This window comes from Cervus elaphus, chromosome 19, assembly GCF_910594005.1.
Source record: "Cervus elaphus chromosome 19, mCerEla1.1, whole genome shotgun sequence".
NCBI classification, from domain to species: domain Eukaryota; kingdom Metazoa; phylum Chordata; class Mammalia; order Artiodactyla; family Cervidae; genus Cervus; species Cervus elaphus.
This window is the reverse complement of record NC_057833.1, coordinates 66,060,121-66,080,928: the sequence shown is the minus strand read 5'-3', so window position 1 is coordinate 66,080,928 and position 20,808 is coordinate 66,060,121. Positions and strand designations below refer to the sequence as shown.

At 52.6% G+C, this 20,808-nt stretch overlaps 1 protein-coding gene across 1 annotated transcript in view; it reads right to left on the bottom strand.

Annotated features, from left to right (window-relative positions):
- The window catches only part of SH3BP5 (SH3 domain binding protein 5), a 76,746-nt gene that overhangs the window by 36,515 nt on the left and 19,423 nt on the right, over positions 1 to 20,808 (bottom strand). The window contains exon 3 of the mRNA XM_043875310.1: positions 10,780 to 10,908. Coding sequence (XP_043731245.1) covers positions 10,780 to 10,908 — 129 coding nt within the window. The remainder of the gene's footprint in view (positions 1 to 10,779; positions 10,909 to 20,808) is intronic.

Below are 20,808 nucleotides of genomic sequence, written 5' to 3'. Positions count from 1 at the left end.
TGGCAAGCTGGGAACACACCTCCACGGCTCTGAGTGCTGTGACTTCGGGGGCCCTGAGAACGGAGGCTGAGTCTGAAACTACTACTGTCTCCATCTGGCTGATGACTCAAACCACAACTTCCCTCCTTGGCAGGGCTGCCAGATTTAGCAAATAAAAACACCGAACTTCCAGGTCCACTTGAATTTCAGGTAAACAATCTGTTTCAGTGAAGTGCGTCCCAAGTAACGCATCGGACAGAATGATGCTTAAAAAACCAACAGTGTTCCCGGGCGGCGCACCAAAAAAAAAAAGAAAAAAAAAAAAAACCAACAGTGATTTGAAATTCAGACTGAACTGGGTGTCCTGTGTTCTTTCTGCTGACGTTACCTTTAGGGCTTAAACTTCACCAGGACCTTCCACCACGCATAAAAGGAAACTCGCCTGTGGCCCAGACGCCTCACCATCTCCTCCTTGCTGTGACAGGGTGGTTCCTTCACACACGTTTCAAGAAGCTCCCGCTATGTGATGAGCCCCAAGCTGGGATTCAGCCGCACCACCAGGCCCAAAGCAGAGCATCCCAAGCCATGGGGGTGTTTCTAAGCAGAAGGACTTGAACATCCAAAGACCGTAAACCTCGAAACCTTATCAGTCATCTACTTCTCAGCGTGAATAAGTCCATCAGAGTCTTTGACGGGAAGTCTTCCTAGAAGGGAAGTGTGGACATGAGGTCTTACCAGGAGGGGTGAGGAAGGAGAGAGGAAAGGAGCAGAGCAGAGTGGGCAGGGGGCATCCCCAGGTGAGGAAAGGTAAGTCAAAATGCTCTGGAGGAACGCTACCATTGGCTGGGAACCAAATCCCGTTGCCTGGCAACATAAAAGGCCTACTCACGTTGACAAAACTGGTAACAATAATACTCTGCTATCCATCAACTGAGAGCCAGTCACCCTGCTGCTCCCTCCCAGGGAAGGCCCATGATTTACAAGAGGGGGCAGAGAAGAGAGAACAGAAAAAGAGAAACGTTCAAGGAGACTCGTGGTTTCAGATTCGGCGCAGATCTCCACCCCCGCTGGTCTGCGGTGACAAACCACAGCCGTCACCTTCGAGCAGCACTTACGGGAAGGAGGCAGGCCTCAGTGAAAGGCCACTAAAGGGAAAGGGACAGTCCCCGAGAAGTCCCCCCAACCGACCAGGCGTTGGGGGACAGCGCTCTGGGATCACAGCTGGCCACCAGCCCTGAGCCTGGCTTCCCGCTGCCCTGACAGGCAGGAAAGAGTCAAACGCAGGTAGAGACAGCCCTCGAACCGTGGGAAAGAAAACCTCAGATCAGCCCCCGCCCTCCCAGCCATCAGCCAGGGGAGGACATCCAACCATCAGAGGCCCAGCCATCCCAGCAGGACGGGCGACGGCTCCAAGGGGGGTGGAGGGGGTGACCCTTCCCAAGGGAGGCTGGAGACCCGCTGCCCATCAGCGGTCTTCATCCTGGGTTGGGGGGGCGCCCCTCCTCCCCCCGCCCCCCAGGACCCCATCGCGACACGAGAGTCGAGGTTTCCCAAACACAGCTGCTCCTTCCCCGGAATCACCCACCAGGACTGCAAGGCAGGACCCAGTCCTGCGGGCCCGGGAAGGTCAACAGCACCCCCCCTGCCTGCTGTAAATCACCAACCCCATCACCCAGCCCTCAGCCCGGGCGACGCCGTTCCCAGGACCCGGCCCGCAGCCACCCCGTGGGAATGTGATCAAGGACGTCAGTGACCCAGACCTCCTCACCCGGGCCCCGGGGAGCGCTGCCCACCCCAGGCAGACGCGGGCTCAGCAGAAACACAAGCGACAGGGACCCAGGGAGGCAGGACGGAAGGACACTGGGGTCCCGGCGGGGGAGGGAGTTTCAAAGGGCCCGATGGTTGGCAAGAGCCCCCCAGTCACCCCAGGGCAGCAAGTACGGCCCTGCGCATCAATCACTTCTCGTACCTGCTCCCCCAGGACATGCCAGGCTGTGCTCAGGCCTGCCAACCATCCCTAAATGCTGTCGAAGCATCAGCAGTGGCCTGCCGCCAGGAGGAGGGAGACGGGGCTTCAAATCTCAGCTCCTCTCCACGGGGCCTGTGGTCCGGGCGCTCTCCCTTACCTCCCAGAGCCTCAGTCCCTGTCTCCTCTGCTGCCTGGCAAACCTGTGTGGCCCTGATGGGTTCATGCCCATAAGGGACCCACCCCTGTAGGCCTGGGAGCCCCGTAGATCCTAATAAACAGGGACTACGGGGGCCCTTTGATTCACCCAACTCCTCTAAGCCTGTTTCCTCCTCTGGAAAATGTTTTTTAAATGTGCTACCTGGAGCTTGTGCAGCACTTGAGAAAGGGCCTAGGGTACAAAGAGCCTTGCAACTCTCCTTCCCCTCCTCCCACTGTCCTTGACCTCTGACCACACACCGTCCTCCAGGTAAGTGTCCCCTCCCAGCTGCTGACGCCCAGCCCCCATCATCCAACCATCTCATCCTCTGTCGTCCCCTTCTCCTCCCGCCTTCAATCTTTCCCTGCATCAGGGTCTTTTCAAATGAGTCAGTTCTTTGAATCAGGTGGCCAAAGTACTGGAGTTTCAGCTTCAGCATCAGTCCTTCCAATGAATATTCAGGACTGATTTCCTTTAGGATGGAATGGTTGGATCTCCTTGCTGTCCAAAGGACTCTCAAGAGTCTTCTCCAACACCACAGTTCAAAAGCATCAATTCTGCTTAGCTTTCTTTATAGCCCAACTCTCACATCCATACATGACTACTGGAAAAACCATAGCCTTGACTAGACGGACCTTTGTTGGCAAAGTGATGTCTCTGCTTTTTAATATGCTGTCTAGGTTGGTCAAAACTTTCCTTCCAAGGAGTAAGTGTCTTTTAATTTCATGGCTACAGTCATCATCTGCAGTGATTTTGGAGCCCAAAAAAATAAAGTCAGCCACTGTTTCCCCATCTATTTGCCATGAAGTGATGGGACCAAATGCCATGATCTTAGTTTTCTGAATGTTGAGCTTTAAGCCAACTTTTTCACTCTCCTCTTTTAGTTTCATCAAGAGGCTCTTTAGTTCTTCTTCACTTTCTGCCATAAAGGTGGTATCATCTGCATATCTGAGGTTATTGATATTTCTCCTGGCAATCTTGATTCCAGCTTGTGCTTCATCTGCCTGGCATTTCTCATGATGTACTCTGCATGTAAGTTAAATAAGCAGGGTGACAATATACAGCCTTGACGTACTCCTTTCCTGATTTGGAACCAGTCTGTTGTTCCATGTCCAGTTCTAACTGTTGCTTCCTGACAGGCATACAGGTTTCTTAAGAGGTAATTCTCCACTTAAGGAAGATCTTCTGCAAACAAAACCAATGTCCAGATTTCCCAAAAAAGAAGACTACAGTAGGGATTAACATGGGAATTCAGGGTACTTGACTGGTTTCCTCTCATTGAAAACATGATTTCCCTGCCGTTCAAGGTCCCCAGCACTTGCCCGTCCCTTTGGGCTTGGAGGGCTTTCTATCAGGAATAGAGAGCTACCCTCTTATTGTCCTCTGCCAGATTTCATCTTCACAAGCAACTGAGTTCTTACCTGCTCTGCCTGGAGTCACCCTTCTATCTACATCTTCCACGTCCCCACCAACCAGCAGAGGACTATTTCCTCTCCTACCCATGGGCATTTTGGGGGTGGCAGTGGTGGTTTGGTTTTGTTTTTTAATGTAGCAGATTCACCTTAGAAAGGTATTATTTGATGGAAAAATACATCTGGGGAAATAACTTACATTCCTTTTCTTTCATCCAACGCTTTAACATGAACTAACTTATAATCATTGTGTGAAACTGCAAGAATGGCCGTAATCCTTTGCAGGTGCTGTGCGGATGGAGTTTATCTTTTTTCCCCCACCTCTTGCCTTTGGACTGGCCATGTGACTTACTCTAACAGGACATTAACAAATGTGATGCAAGCGGAGGCCTGAAAAGGGGTTACCCTTTCTGCTCCTGGGGTCGCAAAGAGTCAGACACTACTGAGCAACTTTCACCCACACTCACTCACTTTCTGTTCCTAGAATCCCAGCACCATATGAAGAAGCTTACACCAGCCTGTTGGATGAGTTGCCTGTAGGCCAGCCACCCAATACCTCAGCTGACACCCAGCCAGCTCCGTGGCAGATAAAGCCATCCCAGGGGCCTCCCCGATGGTCCAGTGGTTAAGCATCTGCCTTGCAATGCAAGGGACACTGGTTCGATCCCCGGTCCAGGAAGATCCCACATGCTACAGAGCAAGTAAGCCCGTGTGCCGCAGCTACTGAGCCTGGGTTCCAGAGCCCCAGAGCCCGAGAGTCTGTCCTCCACAACAAAAGAAGCCGTGGCAATGAGCAGCTCTCACAGTGCAAAGAGCAGCAGCCACCACTGGCCACAACCAGAGAAAGCCAGCCTGCAGCAAAACCCAGCACAGCCAAAAAATAAAATACATAAATCTCTTACAGAACAACCAACCCCCAGCTAACCCATCAACTGACTGTATACTCATGAGATCAGCCAAAACCTGAGATCAGAAAACTGCCCAGCAAAACCATCAGCTAAATAAACGTATAAAGCCATTGAGTTTAGTTTGTTTCACAGCAAAAACTAACTGATACACAATTCCATTTTTCTTTTTTTTGGCCACGCTGTGTAGCATGCAGGGTCTTAGTTCCACAACCGGGAGTGAACCCAAGCCACCTCCACTGGCAGCTGGGAATCTTAACCAGTGGACCAGGGAAGTCCCTACAGCTCCATTTTAGAGATGAAGACACTGAGGCTCAAACATTAGGCAGACTGCCCAGGTCCCACAGCTATTACATGGTAAGCTGGGATTCAAAGCCAGGCAGTCTGGCTCAGAGGCCAAGCTCTACCGGCTGTCCTATAGTTAAGTCACCTAAGCTTCAAACATTCCCCTCCCACTGCTTCTCCAAAGGAGGTTAAAGGGCTGGCCGTGGCCCCATAAATACAAAACGGGCAACTGTCAGCCCTGAATGACCCTCACTATTTTGCATTTATTCTGCACTTCAGAGTTTCAAAGTCTCCTGACACACTCTAACCGTTTTAAAAATAACAAAGGCGGCCAGAAGGTTTGCGATCACAGGACTGGATCTGACTCATGATAGGAAAATGAGTTGAATGACTAACACAATGTGGTCTACACATGCAGTGGAAATATTATTCAGCCTTAAAAAAGGAATGAAATTCCAACACAGCCTTCATGGATAAACCTTGAAGACATGATGCTTAAGTGAAAAACGCCAGTCACAAAAGGACAAACTCTATACAAGTCTACTTTCATGGGGTACTTGGAGGAGTCAAGATCACAGACAGAAAAAGCAGAATGGTGCTTGCCAAAGGCTGGGGAAAGGGCAGAGTGGGGAGTTATTATTATGAAGTACAGGGTCACAACTTGGGAAAATGATAAAGTTCTAAAGACGGACGGCGGTGAGGCTGCCCAACAGTAAGAATCTACTTAATGTTATTGAATTGTACACTTGGAAATAGTTAAAATGGTAAAACCTATGCTAAATGCAGTTTACCATCATTTTTCAAGAAGGAAAACTATAACAAGGGCTGGGACGGGCAGTGACAATATGATAGGCTTGGAGCCACTGTTAGACTATTTAGATCCCAAGGAGCAGAGGAAGCAGGAAACTGTCATTCAGGGCTGAGTCACAGGGCTCCACCCACCGTCAGAAGGTCCCAGTCACACACTGAAGGCTAGACAGGCTGGCAGATATGTCAAAGCCACCTTAAAGACAAGCTCTGGCTCACAGACAAAAACCCTCAAATAAATCAAAGTCTGTTTCCTGCCCCCGCTCAACCCAGGGGAAAAAAAAAAGTGTCCCGCCTCCTCTTAGCAGAAGCCAGATTAGGTTATCAAGATCACAGGACTGGATCTGACTCATGGTAGGAAAATGAGTTGACATCAGGAACAATAAAGTCAGTGCAAATTACTGATGAACAGACACAATTTCTGATGGCCCAACAACCACAGATCTTTGTAAACTCTTTTTGGAAAACCAAGCTGTATAAGTCTTTCCCTTTATAAATCTCCGTTGTTCCCGAGACTACAGATGGATGGATATGTGCATTCCAGACATCATAAAACCAAACCATAGTATTATCTTTTTTTTATTTTCAAGAAAAATTGTGTGTGTGTGTTAGTCACTCAGTGGTGTCTGACTCTTTGCGACCCCATGGACTGTAGCTCACCATGGTCCTCTGTCCATGGGATTCTCCAGCCAAGAAAAAGGACATATATAAATATTAACAGAAGGTAAGGGGACTTATTTTCTTCTGAATTTTCTAAAAACATTTTTTAATGAAGCCTAAGGTCACATGGGGGCTCCCCTTGGTGGCTCAGTGGTAAAGAACCCGCCTGCCAATGCAGGAGATGCGGGTTTGACCACTGGGTCAGGAAGATCCTCTAGAGTAAGAAATGGAAACCCACTCCAGTATTCTTGCCTGGGAAATCCCATGGACAGAGGAGCCTGGTGGGCTACAGTCCATGGGTTTGCAAAAGAGTCAGACACAACCTAGTGACTAAACAACAATAACAAGGTCATGCAGGGATTCCGTCATCAAATACTATCTCATTTAAGTCCTAAGAGGGGCTTCCCTGGTAGCTCAGCTGGTAGAGAATCTGCCTGCAATGTGGGAGACCTGGGTTCGATCCCTGGGTTGGGAAGATCCCCTGGAGAAGGGAATGGCTACCCACTCCAGTATTCTGGCCTGAAGAATTCCATGGACTGTATAGTCCATGGGGTCGGGAAGATCCCCTGGAGAAGGGAATGGCTACCCACTCCAGTATTCTGGCCTGAAGAATTCCATGGACTGTATAGTCCATGGGGTCACAAAGAGTTAGACACGACTGAGCGACTTTCACTTCACAAAGTCCTAAGGTCACCTCCTACCTCTCAGGGTCCACGACCATCACTATTTCACTGTTTTCAGATCACTGTTCGCACAGCGATGAGGATGCTGAGGCTCTGAGAGCACAGTGCCTTATAATGCACACTTGGCGGAGATGCTCTGAGGGCATTTCTGACACCATCGCTGCTACACACAGTCAGAGGGGCTTGTAAACACATACAGGAAGGGGTGGAGGTAAGAGCAGAGGGAGAGAACCGGAAGCCCCAGCTCGCCGCAGCTAGAGGCAGGCCCACCCCCTTCGCCACCAGGAAGGTCTGAGGACTCGGACGCACTGACAGACCCAGCCACCTGGCCAAGCCCAGATGGCCCACCGTCTGCAGAAAGGAAAAAAGGGACATCCGCGCCCAGCCTCGGGCTTCGAGGGCCCTGTCAGCTCCTCGGCCGGAGACCAACAAGGTCCCTGGAGGCTGAGGTGCAGGGGTCACTTTGAGCCTTCTCTGCCCTTCTTCCTGCCCACTTGTAAGGAGGAAGGAATTTGTGGGAGGGTGGTTTGCAGGCATAAAGCTGGGCAGGATTCCCTCGACATTCATCTTGGGCTCTGCCAGCTGATGGAGCGCGCCCAGCCCCAGCGTCTGTACCGTGTGATGAGGCCTGACGACTCCGCGGCTTGCCCACGGGACTCAGTCATTGCATAACCATTGCGCTCACTGGCAATGAGAGCAAAGAGATGAGAGGGAAACGCAAAGCCAGGATTCACGACTGCCCAGCAGGAGTGCCCGCCCAACCCAGCTCCCCCCATCTTCTTCCATCTAAGAGGACTGGGGTGCAAAGAAAAGAGAGTGGTGTGAAATCTATTCCAGATGTGTCAAAGCCAACTGGGGACTCACCCACCAAATCAGATTTGAATCAACCCAACCCAGATGGAGCCGGATTTGCCAGTCTGCTCACCTGGCCACAGGGCAGGGGAGAAGCTGCGAGGAATGCAACAATCAAAAGGGAAAGCTTGGCATGCCAAGGGAGGGCTGGGAGGAACATCTGGTCAACCTCTCATTCACTTACTGGTTCATTTGCTCATGTCCTCATGACTTGAACACCTTCTGTATGCTGGCCCTGCAGACATGGAAATGACCCAAGCAGATCAAATTCTCTAAGTCTGGAAATCAGTGGGGTTTCACTACCATAAACAAGTAAACGGTAAGAGGTCACAGGCTGAGAACCGCTATGGAGAAAAGGCCTATCAAGGAACGGGGGTTGGGGTGATGGAGATGGTGGGCTGGCAGCTGTCATTCCAATGTGAACCCAGGAAGGCCTCGTTGATAAAAAGAAAAGAAAGGGAAGTTGCTCAGTCATCCCCAACTCTTTGCGACCCCATGGACTATAGCCTACCAGGCTCCTCTGTCCATGGGATTCTCCAGGCAAGAGTACTGGAGTGGGTTGCCATTTACTTCTCCAGGGGATCTTCCCAACCCAGGGATCGAACCCAGGTCTCCCACATTGCAGGCAGACACTTTACCCTCTGAGCCACCATAAAGTGTCATCTGAACAGAAACCTTAAGGAGATGGGATGGACCAGGCAAATCCTGCAATTAAGACAACACACAGAGGGACCCACAAGTTCAAAGACCCTGAGGCGGGATCAGGTTTGGCATCAGCTCAGCCAAAGGAGGTCACCGCCCGTCAGCCAGGGCTGGTAACCTGAAGGGCCCACCTCCAGAGGCCCCTAAACACAGAGGTCCCTTCAGCAGTTCTGCTCCCAAATCTCAGCGCTGGGGACCCAGTGGGGAAACTCCCAGTGGGGACGTCACTACTAAGGCTCCAAGGGGACACCTTCACAGGCCCCTGCAAAGTCCCCCGACAGCACGGGGACCTCTGTGGCCTCAAAAGGCCCAAGGATTCAAGTGATGAAGACTTTCAGAAGAGATTTCGTGCCCTCCTCAGGACTGACCCAATGTTTACAGTATCAGAAACCTCTCCTCCAATCGAACCAGAACCTTTCACACTACGAGGTCAAGACCACTACCACCCTGGGCTAGGGTGGGTGAGACACGGCCCCCAACAGGGGGTCACCCTGAAGGCTGTGACAAAGGGCACCCTGGAGGGGGGATGCCTCAGCGGGGGGGCTTCTGGGGACTGGTGAGCACCTTCTGGAGAAGGACTTCTTCTCCCTGGAAAGCTGCAGGCCCGGGTGGAGCACAGAGGGAGGAGGAGAGCGGTGTGGCTGAGACGCAGGCCAAGGTGCCCAGGCCCTGTGACGTCACACAGCCCAGAGCAGCAGGCCAGGGAAGGGCGGGTTTCAGGCCGCCGCTCTGTTTAGGAGCCGAGGCAGCGTCTGCGTCAGGTTCCGAGCAGAAAGCTCAGCTCAGGGTGTGGAGCTGCAAAACCCAAGTCAGCAGCGAGGATCCTGGCAGGACCACCAAACATCAAAGGGATCCCTGATGAGATGTCTGAGGGGTGTCCGGAGCAGGGCCAGGGAGAGGAATGCCCCAGTCCTGGCCCCGGATCCTCCATGGCTCCAATCTTAACGCATCCCTGGGGCTCCCCTTTGCCCGCTGCCTCCCCACCTCCGGGCCCAACAACACGCGGTGCCCATGCAGAGGGAGCTCGCAGTGGAACCCGCCCTCACCGAGCGTCGGCTTATAGGCAGGGACTCGGGGAGGCAGCATCTTCCGTCAGCAGACGCACGGCAGGGACAAGACCTCAGTATGGACCAACTCCTGAGCCCACGTGTGCCCCGGCGGTGAGCTGGCCCTCTCTGCCATGTGTCGGGAGCTCTCTTCCCCTGTTCCCAGGGCCTCGACCGGACCCCGGGAGGTCCTCACACCACTGACGACCCACGGAAGACACCCTCTGAAGCCGGCAACCCCAGCAGCCGCCCCCCTTTCTGATCTCAGGTCCTCTGTTGCCTATCTATGCTCTCGGGACGAGGAACCAACGTTTCAAGAGAGGGAAGCGGTCAGTTCCTCCTGAACCTGGAAGGAGAATTCGAGGGAAGGCGTGTTCTTCCTGGGGCTGACACTAGGGAGACAGAGGATAAGCCGGATGTTCTAATCACAGCCTCCCGTCCACACGAGTGGGCCTGGCCGTCTGGGAAGTGGACCAGGTACCAACGCCAGCAGCAAGGCACTACCCAGCAGTGACCAGTGACCCTGCTCAGTCGTGTCTGGCTCTTTGCGATCCCATGGACTGTAGCCTACCAGGCTCCTCCATCCATGGGATTTTCCAGGCAAGAGTACTGCAGTAGGTAGCCTTTCCCTTCTCCAGGGGATCAGGATCGAACCCAGGTCTCCCGCATTGCAGGCAGATTCTTTACTGTCTGAGCCACCAGTGAAAGTGAAGTCTGCTCAGTCGTGTCCAACTTTTTGCGACCCCATGGACTGTAGCCTACCAGGCTCCTCCATCCATGGGATTTTCCAGGCAAGAGTACTGGAGTGGCTTGCCGTTTCCTTCTCCAGAGGATATTCCCAACCCAGGAATCGAACCCGGGTCTCCCACATTGTAGGCAGACGCTTTATCATCTAAGCCACCAGGGAAGTAATTACATACTGTTGTAAGCTCAATCATGTCTGACTCTTTGATACTGGAGTGGGTAGCCCATCCCTTCTCCAGGGGATCTTCCCAAGCCAGGAATCGAACCAGGGTCTCCTGCATTGCAGGCGGATTCTTTACCAGCTGAGCTATCAGGGAAGCCACCCGTGGGGCGTCCAAACGCCAGCACCAACACGGCAGTGCCAGCACTGAGAGCTGGAATGAAGGGAGGCTGTGGGGTGGGAAAACAAGGCACCAACTCCAGACGCGCCTCCTGCTGAAGGCACGGCTCTCCTGCGCCCCGACCTTCAGCAGGGGGGCCTGGAGGTCAGAGGTGCTCACGGCGCCGTGCAGGGCGGCGGGCAGGCCGGGCACACTTACCTGCCTCGCCACCCTCCGAGCCTCCCAGTAGGGCTTCGAGTCTTCCACGGCCTTGCCGATCTTCTTCACCAGCTCATCCAGCTTCACCGTCGCTTCGACCAGGACAGAGCGGAACTTCTGACGGATGTCCTGCGGACAGGAAATTGAGGACAGAGTTCAGGCTTAAGGAGCCTGCGGAAATCCACTTGACCTCCCCAGAAGCATCCAGAAGGGCCTCCACTCAACCATGAAGCCTGTGCGTACAAGCCTGTGTCTACAACAACGGCCCCCGCGAGAACCTGGCGTGACACTGCAACGTCCCAGCACCTGCGCCGGCTGGTATGGCAGCCCCCAGCCGCACGTGGCTACTGAGCACTTGACCCTGGCTAGTGAGACTGACAGAAGGAGCTTTTCACTTATTCCATTTTATTTAGATATGCGGAAGCAATCAACAAGGCCATGACTACCGTATCAGACAGCGCGGGTTAGACCGCAAAGCTCCGTCCAGAGGAAGACGTCTAACCTGGTCATCCCTGGCAGTTTCAGTCCATGATGATGGCAGTATTCGTCACACGCCCGTGATGTCCCCAGTCCTGTGACACGGTCAACACTCAACAGCGTGTGCCAATTTCCGACAGGCCAGGCCCTGTGCTCCGCCCTGGGCTCGGTCCCTGCCTTTAGGACGCCTCCAGTCCGGTGGGTGAGAGGGGGTCACCTACAGCCCACCCCCGGAGAGTGTGTGAGGATGGGACCAGCACAGCTGCTGTGGGGCCCAGGACCCAGAGCCTCAGCAGGCCAGGTAAGGGGCGGTGGGAGACGCACCCTTAGAGGGGGACTCATGGGGAGCTCCCAGGGTGCCATCTGCACAGAGGCCTGAAGCATGGATGGGCACTGGGGGAGGAGGGGGACACCCAGTCTGGGGCAGCAGCAGAGCCACAGCCACAGAGGAGGGGCGGGATCGGGCTGGCATCTTCCAGAAACTGCAGGAAGCTGGACGTCTGGAATGTGGGGAATGGCTAGAGATAAGGGCGGCCACCCCCTCCGGAGACTCCACGAGCCATGCGGGCCTGGACAGGCGTCTGGGAGAGGGGAACGGAGAAGGGGGTGGGCGGCGCCAGGCTTCACTGCATCGTGAAAGTCAGGAAACCAGGTCCACGGATGCCACGAGGAGAAGAATCACAAAGACAGTCTGGTTCCAGCTCTAGGAGGACACTGGGAGGGTCAGTCGGGGCCTCAGAGACCCGGTCCCCTCCATCCATCCTCCCCCAGGGAGCTGGCCTGGCATGGCCGCAGCCTGGGGAGTCTGCATGCATCAGGGGGGGCGACGTGGGTGCTGGGGGAGGAGGAACAGCACATGATCAGCTGCCGTGGGGGGCACCAGGAGCAGCCGGCCACCCCCCCGCCCCCCGCTGGTACACACATGTGCGCCACTGGCTGCAAAGGGGCTGCCTCACTATCTGAAAACTGCTTCTAAGCAGAAGATTATATGGACCTCGTGGGTGAATGGGATAGCTCACGGGAGGTCAGGAAGGCCCCGATCACGCCTAACTTGCTCTTCCCCCATCATTTCATGCCGTGGGCTTTCTAGGCAGGTTTGAAACATACGAACGTGGCCTCTGTCTTACACGGGAGCGTCTCAGCCCCTGAGCACCCCCCTCCTGTATCCTTGGTCCCTCCCCCCAGTCCTGTATCCTCATCAGCAGCAGCTGCTCCGCCTTCCCCCTGCCCTGGCCAGGTCTGGAGTCACGTGCTTCAGCTACAGCTGCTGAGGACAGAACAAGCTAGACTTGTCCTCCAGAGGACACGCCGCGCACGCGCGTGCGGGCCGCCCGGGGACAAGCAAAGCCCTGCTGAGCTGCTGTCGGGCTTGACTTGCAGTCCGTGGGAGGCAACGTGTTGGCTGCAGCTCCAGGCTTTCAGCAGAGAGATGGATCTAAACCGGGTTAAACCTCTTTCTGCGAGCTCTGATCGAGTCACTTCTTTATGCATAGTTTTTACTACCTATAAAATGGTTCTTTTCCATCTCATAGGGAGGGCTGTTAGCTCTTAGGAGGGCAACACCTAGATCAGGGAACACGGCACCCCATTCCTACCTGGCAACCAGGGGCTAGAAGTAGAGGAGAAGACATCCCTTAGAGACGGTCCTTTCCGATTTGCCCGGAGCTATTCCTGGCACCAGTGACTATAAAAGCTGGGTGCCTAACAGCTAGCTCCTGGGCACACAGTTGGTACTCAATAAATGCACACAATTTTTGCCCCCCTGGCATAAAAAGAGACTCATGATTCTACAAGGGGGTGGCTCTGAGGGGCAGCTGACCCAAGGGAGGAAAACCCACTTCGCAGATGCGCCCACATGCACAACTGCATCTCTAGGCCACAGACGGGAAAACCGGGGCCCAAATCAGTCGGCACGTGACCGGGGGCGGGTCACACCACCACTCTACGTCCTCTCTGGGACGTGAGAACCGGGCCCCAAACCAGGAGCCCATGGACCCACAGGCTTCGTGCCCTTGGCTATATGCTATATACTAAATGGAAAATTAACATAATTTATCCATTTCAGGAAAACTCATATATTTTAATTTAGATTCCAAATTCCTCATGAAAAAAAAAAAACAATTTTTTTTTTTTTTTTAATCAGATGATCAGGCAACACTGGGCCCCCGTTCCTACCTAGTAGCCACTGGTAAAAGTGGAGAAGACACCCCTTAGAGATGGTCCTTTCTGGCCCCACGCCCTGTGCCTGAGCCACGCCCAGCCCGCTTCACCCACTGACCTCCCCTACCCAGCCCTCGGAGACTTCCGATTTGCCCAGAGCTACGCCTGGCACCAACGACTATGATGTAAGCCACCTACCCGCGTGAGGGGGCATGCAGGGAACAGATGGCCAGTCTCCCATGGGACAGACACAGATGCTTTTATCCATCCGTGTATGCAGTCACTAGCAACCTTACCAGCTAGGTGCTTCGGCTGCTCTCTCTTTTTAACTGAAGGACAGTTGACTTTCAGGGTTGTGCCAGCTTCAGGTATATAGCACAGAGATCGAGTCGTACCCACTTCTCTCTTCCTCCCAGATCCTTCTCCAGCCTAGGTTACTGCAAAGTACTGAGAACAGTCCCCCGAGTGCCATGGGTGTGCTCCACACTGGACGAGTGTGGCCAGGAGCCTGCCCAGGGAGCCTGCCCATGCTCACAAAGCTGGGAGATGGATGGCAGAGCTAAGACTTCACTTTAGACGTCCTCAAGTGGTAAATAAGGAAGCACCACGTAGTGTGTTAAGTACTAAAGACCTTGGTCTACACTCCACAGCAGACACACACACCCAGGATGGCCACACCCAGAGAGAGTCATCCCAGCCAGGACGTGGAGAGAGGGGGATCTCACCAGAGAGAGAAGGGGGCATGGCAGCTGAAGGGACAGCAGAGCCAAGGGCGGCAGGTGGGAGGGCCGGTGGGAGGAAGGCCACGGGAGCCGCTCCCAGGCTCTGACCTCGATCCTAAGTGCATTGGGAGACAGGGTAGGTTTTCGAGGGAGCCTCCGTTTACCTCCCAAGCGCGTGTTGTCAGTAATGCCTGAACACCGCTCTGCCTCTTCCCTGGGGGTCCTGTGGTTAAGAATCCACACTTACATCGCAGAGGGGAAATGTGCGATCCCTGACCCCACGGACTGTAAGACCAATAAATAAATAAATGGATACGCACAAAAAAAGAGTTTTGTTTTTGTTTTTGTTTTTAAAAAAAAAAAAAGAAAAGTAAACCTCGGGACTGTGAACACAACTTTCTGGGCCGCAACAATGTACACGCTGAAGGCTGATTGCAACCTGGTCCTGCCTGGAAAAAGGGGGGCTGGGCAGAGGAGGAAGGAGACTGAAGCCTCCTCTTCCAGAGCAGCGTGGTGGGGTAAGAGCTGAAACTAAAATGTCAAGCAGCAGCCACACAAAGCCTGCTGTTTAAGAGTAACGGAAGTAAATACCTAAATAACCAGCTAAAATGTGTTAAACAGATCAATTAAATTGCCTCTGAGAGAGAGAAATACAGGGCTGGGGTGGGAGGATGGGATACTAGTTGGGAGGGGTTGTTTTGTCTTGTTTTTTGCCCTTTTTAAAAATTGCAGGAAATTATCACAGTGGATTTTTAAGCAGAAGCATCCGCAGATCAAACCTGGGTTGGGGTCCCCACATGAATCTGGTGAGCAGACTCAGGGACCACCAGCCTGGTCGAGCGCGTGACCGTCAAAGGCTGCTGAGTCCAAGAGATATCATTTGACATGAGCGTCTCCCTCCATCAAAGAGGCTGTGCTGCCAGGGATGATGACGCAGGGCTGGCTGGCAGCCAACCAACAACAACTATTCATCCAAGACATGTTAAACGCTCAACACAAAGCCAGCTTTCTCCCTGATAAAAGAGAGTGGGCCTAGTCCTTCCACCATTCCACAGAGGGGCATGGCTGTCCGAGTAATAATTCACCATAAAATCCTGAGGTGTGGGAGCCCACAAAACCAACATCTTCCCTGCCTACCCAACGTAACAGCTCTGATTTTATTGGACCTCACCCTGGTCTCAGAACTGATCCCACACCTGGCCATCAGTACTGATCCCACACCTGGCCATCAGTACGGGATACTCTGAGCTTCAGTGACTGTTAAGGAAGGTCATGGGACCCATTAGACCCAGAAAGATTTCATTCTGGGACTTTTCTGAAACTGTTAAAAGGAACTTTTTGCACTGAGATGGCTGAGAAGATGGAATAAAAGCTGGAGCAGATGGCAGTTGTCTTGGCACCATGAGGGGAGGGTCCACCAGAGGTAGGGAGGGAAGGAGTCCCAGTGACACTTTGAACTTTTGGACCTAGCAGTGCTTTATAGTCTAACCCTAAACTCCACTTCCCCAGAGCCAAATGGCACACACACAGATGCACACAACTGCCACCCCTGCTTTATGGTTTAAGCTAGTTGGAACTGGATTTGTGTCCTTTGCAACTGAACTAAGTCTCTTAAAAAAAAAATGCTGAAAAATACTGTATGCCTTAAGGTAGTCATACTAATGTATTCAGGGAGGGAAAAAGTCAATCACAGTCTATAAGGTAGCAAAGTTCTGTAACTAAATACAGGCAATTGCTGGAGGGCTTCTGTCCCTGACAGTAAAGCCATTCGTACAAGGAGCTTCTATGGAACTTAATTCAACCTATTCTGTAGAAAGAATTTTTTTTTTTTTTCAATCCATCTTAAAGCCAGCTGGCTACAGCTGAACTTGTACTTTTTGCCTTATTTCCTAGTTTGAGAAAGCACTCCACCACGGTTCTCTGTCATCTACAATTACAAGCAATGTGTCTCCCAAGATCAGAGTTGGGGCTGCTTCCTGGGGTGTCCAGGGAGGAGAGCCAACTGTTTCCCTGTGCTAAGCGATCCATGGATAAGTTCAGAAGACATCTCAGGAGGATAAGCAGACCTTTCACCGGTCAAGAAAAATAAGCCACACTCCTGCCAAGGCTGTTTACCCACGGATTTTTTTTTAGATCAGCATCTGAAGGAGTTCTAAGCCATCCTTAGCTTGGAGGAGACCTCAGAGCTTCCAGTCTGAAAATGTGTCACGTCCATTAGGTGACTCAGACCAAGGGCAATTTATGCGAGCAAAGAACTGCTGAAGGTGGCACAGTCTCCCCGTGTGAATGTGTCAGCGTGTCAGAAACTCAGCCTTGGGTCAGACAAGAAACCGCGCCACACGAAGCCTGCACCAGGGCGCCTTGGAAGCAGCAGGCAGGGTGGTCACACCGGGGACAAGCCCTTTTTTCTGGCCAACCCAGCCACCTAAGCTTCAATGATCTCGCCTGGAAGCTGAGAAAGGCAGCCTCTCCCCGGCACAAAGGCATCCCCAGAACCTAGCGAGGTGAGGATGGGACGTCAGGTTTTAAAAATAACTGTCCTACAAACTCAAGACACCAAACTTCAAAAGGTCCCGAGTCACGCCACTTATAAATACACTGTTCTCTGCTTGCGGAAAGATATTGCAGGCATGCTCCGAGAGTCTCACAAAGACCCTGCAGGACAGCATGGCCAGGCTCAGCAAGAAGGCTGGTCCCCAGGCCTCAGATAAGAGACCTCGGCCCCGGGGAGGCAGGCTGGGCTGGCCCGAGGTCTCACACAGGGAGCGTCAGGCTACAGAGCATCAACAGATCCCATCCATCTTTCCCTCACCCGTGGTTCTCAAAGTTTGGTCCGGGGAACACGGGGGTGGGGCAGGGGTTCCCTGAGACCTTCTCTGGGACTCTGCACGGTCAAAATCATGTTCATAATCAAATTCAATTTAATTTACCTCTTCCACTTTCGTTCTCTCATGAGTGTTGAGTGGAGTTTTCCAGAGACTACTTGATACGTGACATCATGAGAATGAATGAATGCAGGAGCAGAAATGAGAATCCAGCTCTCCTGTTAAGCCCAACAGGAAAGAGACTTGCAAAAGGCATAAAATGACAGCTTTCTTTTCACAATTTTTTGGGGAGTTTTGGGAAAAGTTATTTTGATAAGATATACATATAATAGGTTTATTACTGTCACTTTTAATGAATGGTTTTAAAAATAAAAATTCATGTAAAAATGAATACAGTTTTTTTAAATGGGTAATAGATTCTACCCAAAAAAACAGAATCTCTCTGAAATGCTCAGTGATCACAAGAGTATGAAAGGAACCCAGGGCCCAAAAGCACTAGGTCAGCAGGTGTCACCAAATCACACCCGCCCCACCCACACCCTGGGCTGCCCTGCAGAGACCCCGCCGGAGGGGAACATGGGTGTGTGTTCAGTAACAGCGAAGCAGCTATTCCTTCTCAGGCCTTCCGTTACCCCTTCTGATTTTCCCAAGGAGAAAGCCTGCATTTGGAACCACTATATGTCTTCACTGCCTCCTCAAATTTGCTAATCTCCCTTCTAAGAAAGGGGGAGCTGGTCAGGCTCAGAGCGTTCCCTGGAGAAGGGAATCTGCTAAGAATTTGATAAGCAAACCGATAAAGTCACTGGAAACAGAAGAGCGCTGCTCTCAAAGTCAGCAAGCTGGGCTCATCCACGTGATTCTTCACTAAAAACCTTGCTTTAAACAAAGTTATTCCCCTCTGATGGCTGTTCACTTGCAGTCATTAAGTCTCACTTTCAAACAAAGGACAAATGTGAACCCAGGTGGGAAAAAAAAGCGTAGAATAAATACATACAGAACAAGAATAAAGCAGAAATTATGACAGAGGCAGAAGAACAAGAGATTTGGGATGTAAAGTCTCTTGTAGCAGGAACGTTCCAGAATTCCATGGTGCAAGGCACCATCAGACAGGCTCCAACTTCCCAACCAGTTCTAAGGTGACGGATGTGTTTTTAATGTTACTAAAGATCCTGTTACTTCCCGCCCCCCACCCCTCCACTCTATTCTTTAAGTGCACTTGTGGCAGCTGCTAAAACACAAAGAAACCACTTTCCCGGGGCTTCGGTGAGAAGGATCAAGCACCCCCCAGCCTGTCTGCAGAGCTTTCTGCAGCACCGGAGATGCTCTGAGTCTGCGTGGGGCTCGACAGAGGCCACCAGCCACACGTGGCTAAATGAAAACTGGATATGTGCCTCATGCGGCTGACTGGATACTGTACTAAACTGTCATTTTTAAAGTAGAACTCGAGTCACCCCATATGGCTGGTGGCTGCCATTCTGGACGGCACGGGTCCGGCTCCTCAACCCGGATTCCGCTCTGCGCTCCGCCTGCAGGGATCCGGCCACGCTCGCGGGTCCCCCTGCTGCCTGCCCTCCTTGCCTCTCCTGCCCCAGGGAGTGGCCATCACAGCCCTGGGGGACGGAAGGGCAGCCTGGACGATCTGATTTCAGCTCCAGGAATTTTGCAGCAGAGGCAGAAGCGGGAAGACTGTGCCTGGGGCAGAGCCAGGGTCTGGGGCGCCAAGGTAAGAGGGCTGCGGAGCTGGGAGGGGGGGCAGAGACGGGGTGCGAGGGCAGGGGCCCCCAGGGAGCCAGGGTCAGCCCCACAGGGACCACAGCAGCCCCCGCCCAGCACCTCACAGGCGCCATCACCATCAGCAGGTTCCACCCAACCAGGGAGCCTGGGAAGACAGGGACAAAGGGGCCAGTAAGGAAGAAGCCAGAGGAGGGCAAGACGAGGACACGGAGGGGACCATGGAGAGGGAAGGGAAAGCAAACCAGAGGAGAGCAGGCAGCAGACAGAGGGCGCAGGAGATGACCTGGGGCCCTGACCCTGATTCTGCAGCCACCCAGCCAGACCCCTTAGCAACCCAGCCAAGGCTCCTCTGCGGGGGAGACCCCCAGCGTGGCGAGTCACTGTGCTGGGCCCACGGGTGCTGGGACGTTCGCAGCGCCTGCTCAAGGCTCTGCAATGCCCTTCCCTTCCCGGGGGTCCCCCACCCTTCCGCCTTTCAGAAACCCCATCTTTTATTTAAGCTGTTTGAGTGGCCTGGGGCAAAGTGGAGGGGATTCTAGCCCCAGCGCCAGGCCCAGGGGCAGGCCCCAGGCAGCTGACAAGGCCGACCCCCGCTTCCTCTTTCCACGGCAGCACGCCAGCTGTCCGGGTTCTGCACCAGCAAGAACTTCCTCCCACCGAGAGAGGAGAAGAGGAAAGAAACGGTGCGGGTCAGCACGGTTTCCTGTACAAGCTGGCCTCCTCCGAGGTGTTCAAGCATCTGAAAGCTTTTTTTTAGGCCTAAGCGGAACCAAGTTCCTCCCAGGCAGGAAGGCTGTGCTCTAGAACTCTGACTCGAGGAAGTTTCCAAACAAGCAGGTGAGGACCACTCCCATCCCCAGGACACACACCGCCAGCACAGCGGCCCTGCCCTGGGACACGCAGCCTTGGCCAAAGTCAAGACGCCACTGCCATTTGGAGGCTGGGTTAAGACAGGTGGTAGGTCTGGGAATGCAGAAAAGGCTCTCTTTCAAACATTTTTGATTTAAAGTCGTTCAGACTTGGGGAAAATGAAGGTAAGATGCAGACATGATGGCCTTCAGCCTGAGATATTTCACTGTGTATTTCCTAAAAATGAGGACATTCTCTTACATATCCAAAGTATGATGATTACAATCAGAAACTTAAAACGGATACAACGCCACTAATCTGATCTGTGATTTTGTTCAAATTGCATCAACTGGCCCACCAACATCCTTTATAGTGAAAGTGGTCACTCAGCTGTGTCCACTCTTTGCAGCCCCATGGACTCTAGCCCGCCAGGCTCCTCTGTCCATGGAATTCTCCAGGCAAGAATGCTGGGGTGGGCTGTTGCTGTTCAGTCACTCAGTCGTGTCTTTGCGACCCCATGAACCACAGCACGCCAGGCTTCCCTGTCCATCACCAACTCCCGGAGCTTGCTCAAACTCATCTCCATTGAGTCGGTGATGCCATTCAACCCTCTCATCCTCTGTCGTCCCCTTCTCCTGCCTTCAATCTTTCCCAGCATCAGGGTCTTTACTAAGGAGTTAGTTCTTCTCATCAAGAGGCCAAAGTATTGGAGCTTCAGCATCAGTCCTTCCAATGAACACTCAGGGCTGATTTCCTTTAGGACTGACTGGTTTGATCTTGTAGTCCAAGGGACTCTTCTCCAACACCACGGTTCAAAAGCATCAATTCTTCGGTGCTCAGCCTTCTTTATGGTCCAACTCCACATCAGAGAAGTAGATGTTTTTCTGGAATTCTCTTGCTTTTTCTATGATCCAATGGATGTTGGCAATTTGATCTCTGGTTCCTCTGCCTTTTCTAAGTACAGCTCATATATCTGGAAGTTCTCGGTTCACGTACTGTTGAAGCCTAGCTTGGAGAATTTTGAGCATTACTTTGCTAGAGTGTGAAATGAGTGCAATTGTGCAGTAGTTTGAGCATTCTTTGGCATTGCGTTTCTTTGGCATTGGAATGAAAACTGACATTTTCCAGTCCTGTGGCCACTGCTGAGCTTTCCAAATTTGCTGGCATATTGAGTGCAGCACTTTCACAGCATCATCTTTTAGGATTTGAAATAGCTCAGCTGGAATTCCATCACCTCCACTAGCTTTGTTCATAGAAATGCT